Below are 4,932 nucleotides of genomic sequence, written 5' to 3'. Positions count from 1 at the left end.
ATATTTGGCGCGCTTCTACGGACTATCGACAGCAACCTGCCCCGCTTGCCGAAGTGCGCCAAGTTGACATCATGTGGTCCCCTGCACAATAAAACATTGTCACAGCCGTACCCGATGGCGGGATAGGTGAGAGAGAGGGAGTTCAAGGTTGAGAGTACTACGTTTGAATGAGCGCCAGTACTTGCAGAGATAGACGATTGTCATGTTGGCTGCGGCATGACGGAGCGTTTCAGCTTCGTCACGCCCGCCTCAGACAGAGAGCGTCGCGGCGAGTGCGACGGCGCTAGGCGAGAGGCTGGTGGTGGGGGAAGCGCGCTGATACTTAAGGCAGAGGCCGGCCCGTGCCGGCACCACAACACTCCCACTAGCCGTGCTGTGCTATCTGGAAGACATGAGTGTTTCCAGCAGACTGCTGCTGCTGAGCGCCGGCTGCGTCCCCAGCCTCTCCGTCTGGGCCCTGCCGGCTGCTGCCTTCGTCGCTGTCATCGCCGCCTGCATCTCTCTGCGATACAGGTACGACACAAAGCAAATAGCTAAGGCTTGGACTTTCTTCCTTAAGTATCACTCGACTGGGACATTTGAAAACGAACCAGTATCTTAGTCGGGGCAACGTTAAATAGGCAGTGATTAATCTTACAGCGCATACCGTAACTGAAATGGATAGTAAACTATAATACAGTATATAACCGGAATCATGAATGAGGTAATGACAACTTAGTACAGTAACAACAATGTTGTGTCAATATGTGTTTACATAAGCATTTGAGTGTCTCTTATACGTGATAACAATACCTGCAGACGGTGTGCAGGAAGGACAGATTTAGCTACTCTGCTCCAGCGCTTTTCTGTCGGAAACATGTCCGCTAAGTTACAAATTTTGCTTTATTTTTCTGGGCTGTTGTGTTATGATTTCGATGCCACATACTTACTGTTTACAGCTATCCTTGTTTTTATTCACTAGGCAATACTTCTGACGAGATATTCGATATTATAATCTGGACACAAGTTTAAATTCCATTAGTTTTCACTAAATATTGGTTTCGATTATAAAATGATCTGATGATTATATGAAGCACATGCAGTAAATCGTCTTTGTTTTCTTGACACATCTATTTGAAGTGTGTCAGTTAGGCTTCAGGAGGATTGCATGCTCTAGACATCTTATAGATGTAGAGTATGTGTCTTCCTCAACGATGTGGAAACCTTGCAAATTGACGAGACAACAAACCCTAGAAGATTTTATAGCAGTGACTCCTGTAAAAACTAACAGTTCCATACTTTGGCAGACAAATTTAGTTGCAGCCACTGCAAGTAGACCTAAGCTATGCTCTCAGAAAATGAGCAATGAAAATAATTCATTGGAACTTTCCAAAGACGAATTAAGCTGAATTCGCGTTATTAAATAATTTGCTGAATAGCTTACACACTTTGGTACTACAGCCCAGATTTTTTTGAACCAGTTTGCCTGACAATTTATGAAAGTTCCACTCGAAGTAATTAAGTCTTTATAATTATTTGTTACTTCATGTATTTGGACTAACAAGTACTGTATACCATACACATACAAACAAGATTTATTTATTGTACAGGGGAGTATCACAGAAACACAGAAAAACTCAACTAGCATAATCAAAGAGAAAAGAATTTCAGCTACTGCAGTTTTCAATTTACAGTGAGGAATCTGCAGTTTATCTAGGACTGTGTGTACAGCAATAGGGAATGACCGGCCAAAGAATATAAGTAGTCGTTTGTCCCACACTCAATCCATAATGACCTTCAGTGAATTGCAAAGTATAGATGTACATGAAATCAGCAAACTACAGCGTCACGCTTTTGTTTGGAGTGCAACAGCAATAGTTGCTTATGAATCTTGCCAGTTGTATGGCTGTGGTCCATGAAACTTCTTTGTTACTGACATTTCGTCCAGAGCTGCAATACATATCTTCAGATGTTCTACGCACTAAACAAGACCTAGAGGAAAAGGGAGTATCTCTCACAATATCAATCGCAGCTCTGGAGAAAATGGCATGAACAAAGCAGGCATCATGGTCGATGACAGCCTGGAAGTGTCACCAGTACCAAAGACAAGCAGTAGTGGAAGGCTTGGTTCAACAGGCGTGTTCTCCTCTCCGTTGCAGACTGCTGCAGTGGCTGCTGTCCCTGGTGGTGGAGACGCGCCCCCTACACGAGGTGCTGCACGGCCACTACGTGTCGCGGCCGCAGGAGTCCGCCTCGTGGGTGCGGCTGGGCCGGCAGCGGCTGCTGCTGCTGAGGGACCCACAGGTCGCCTGGCAGCTGCTGTCCGCCCACTTCCCCAGCTTCCCCGCCAGGGCGCGCACCCAGGCCTACGACGACGGGCTGTTCGCTCAGGAAGGTGAGACACACATGATGCCACATAGCCAGTCACTCTCTAACACGCATGTTATAGGGCTCCAAACTTCTCTCCACCTGTAACGTCATACTACAATCTCTTTTCGTACCTGTGGTCAACACACATTCCTTGTCCAGTGGATCACGTCAAACTTCTGAGAGTGGTAGACACCCATGTGGACAGCACCCAAATGTCGCTATCTGATGACATAGATTTAACGTGCAAAATATGGCAATAAGATGCTGTACATTAACAATGCGCGTCTTTTGTCAGTTAGTTTTGTGCAGTACTATTCTTCCAGCACTTACTCCCTGCCTGTATCTGAGTCACCCATTCAAAATTGATGGCACCAGAATACTTCAACTGTCTGATTTACTCCTACTTCAGTCAGACTCAACAGATTCATTTATAAAGTTCAGTGTTTTATCATGATTGCTATCTATAATGTAGAATGTTTAAATTGGTTTAAAAGAAGAAAGAAACAACAATGCCTAGTCAGGTGTTGAACATTTTTGTGATCAAAATTAACAGCCACACGATTTGTCTAACGAGTTGTCCGAAACTTTAATTTACGCAAAGAATTCTGAGCGTACATCATTTATGTGTTTCTTATCAGAGAACGATAAATGTAACATTTGTTACATTCAAAGAGGGGTCATGGGTCTAGCTATATATTACATGAGCAGGCCAATGTCATTATTGTCCTAGTAGGTTTCAAAGTGTAACACATTGCAGCAAGGTCCTGAAGAATGTCAATGTGATGTAAGTCTCTTGACATTTAGGTAGAACATTAAACATTACTGGCAATCATTAATGTCAGAATAATAGGTAGATAATATGGTATAGGTAACCAAGGGGAATTCATGTGGTACCTGTGACCAATTGGTCTCAGTAATGGTTCAAATCGCTGTGAGCAGTTTGGTGCTTAACTTCTGAGGTCATCAGTCCCCTAGAACTAAGAACTACTTAAACCTAACTAACCTAAGAACAGCACACACATCCATGCCCGAATCAGGATTCGAACCTGCGACTGTAGTGGTAGCGCGGTTCCAGACTATAGCGGTTACAACCGCTCGGCCACTCCGGCCAGCTGGTCTCCGTAGCATTGGCTACATAGTGGGTGCAATCTAGACAGAAGTGCAACCTTTCTACTTTGCTCACTGAGCGAAAAGCATTGTTGTTTAGAAAATGGACTTGCTGTCAGGTACACTGCAGTTCAAATACTAATCTCGCCATTCTCATTTAGGTTCTCTATGTTTTCCCTACATCACTCATACGGGTTGCTTCCAGTGGAGAGCCAAATTACCTTCCCAATCATTTCCTGATTATTGCTTCTGCCCTCATCTCTAACCCTGACCTTCCATTTTTCTACACTCACATACTCTGATCAAGATGAGAGTCTACACTGCAACTGTCCACCACTTCAAATAGAAATCGCTACACTAGTTCCCACTGTGTACCGTGGCGATGCTGAGGCGTTCCCTTGCCGGTGTTGCAGGAGAGCAGTGGAAGCGGGCCAGCAGATGCCTGACTCCGCCGTTTACGCCGTCCTGCGCTCCGCCGAGCCGCAGCTGCGCGCGCACGCCCGCCGCCTGGCCTCGCAGGCTGGCGGATCTGCAGCCGCTGTGTCGCCGCGGCAGCTGCTGGCCTACTGCACCGACTGCGTCGCCTCGGCGATGCTCGGGCTGCAGACGCGGACCCTCGAGGACGCGGAGGGCTGCTCGCCGTTCCTGGAGGCTGTGCAGCGCGCGCACGATACTAAGACGGAGTTCGGCCACCGCTTCGTGTTCGAATACCTGGGTCAAGCCGCATTCGACGCTCTGGGGCTGGGACACCTGCCCGACAAGATTGCCAACTTCTTCAGATCGGTGACTGCCGTCAGTATCGACCACCGTAACAGCAATCCTGCGTCTTCTCACGACTTTATACATCTGCTTACGAAGAAGATGAAGCAGGAGGGCGCTGATGACAAGGCTGTCCTAGATGAAGGTAAATACAAGAACCAGTTTGGTAATATAACTAGATTACACACGCTACCGTGTCTCATTGTTATGACACTTGTCACAAAATGTCCCTGGGCGAGGAAGATGTTTTCAAGGGGGATACATAAGACTGTCTATACGCATTTCTTTCAAGTGAAAGAAAGCATTAATCCTTATTGCAAAACGGACTTTCATCGCTTTTCCGGTAAAGTGTAAATTCTATGTGCAGCCCTGTCATGAAAATGGGTTAATAGCGAATATATTAACGGCACTGTTTTGAATTACAGGCTTTCAATCGCGGTTGGTGTCGAGATGATAGTTCGTTTCCACTTTGCGTGAAGGCCAATGAACTCATGGTACCACTACAGTTCACTTTCCAAATAAACTTAGGGGAAGCATTTCACGTGTACTAAGGTACTTCATTGAATCCTACTGTGAACAGAGAACCAAAGTAGACAGAGGGATTAACGATTGTGTCAAATGGGCACTGCAGTCTGGTGATGGGTAGCTGTCTGCAACGAGTCATGACTGCTGCATCATAGGGTGCATGGACATAGAGAGGCTCCGATGAGAAATACC

The 4,932-nt window shown here is 46.1% G+C and overlaps 1 protein-coding gene across 1 annotated transcript; it reads left to right on the top strand.

Moving 5' to 3' along the window:
* Nucleotides 1–391: 391 nt before the first annotated feature.
* Nucleotides 392–4,669, top strand: LOC124613396. The gene is made up of 4 exons (XM_047142099.1): nucleotides 392–513; nucleotides 2,139–2,417; nucleotides 3,870–4,360; nucleotides 4,641–4,669. Exons 1-4 carry the CDS (start codon nucleotides 392–394, stop codon nucleotides 4,667–4,669), a joined length of 921 nt encoding a protein of 306 aa, XP_046998055.1.
* Nucleotides 4,670–4,932: the final 263 nt, after the last annotated feature.

This window comes from Schistocerca americana, chromosome 4 (genome assembly GCF_021461395.2).
Source record: "Schistocerca americana isolate TAMUIC-IGC-003095 chromosome 4, iqSchAmer2.1, whole genome shotgun sequence".
Lineage (NCBI taxonomy): Eukaryota > Metazoa > Arthropoda > Insecta > Orthoptera > Acrididae > Schistocerca > Schistocerca americana.
This window is presented reverse-complemented; position numbering and strand designations above follow the sequence as displayed.

What these genes read in the sequence shown, in the direction of transcription:
- LOC124613396 (XM_047142099.1), top strand. Translation starts at nt 392, where the DNA reads ATGAGTGTTTCCAGCAGACTGCTGCTGCTGAGCGCCGGCTGCGTCCCC. An exon ending in TGCATCTCTCTGCGATACAG is followed by an intron (nt 514 to 2,138) that starts GTACGACACAAA and finishes TCTCCGTTGCAG; the next exon opens with ACTGCTGCAGTGGCTGCTGT. An exon ending in CAAGGCTGTCCTAGATGAAG is followed by an intron (nt 4,361 to 4,640) that starts GTAAATACAAGA and finishes TTTGAATTACAG; the next exon opens with GCTTTCAATCGCGGTTGGTG.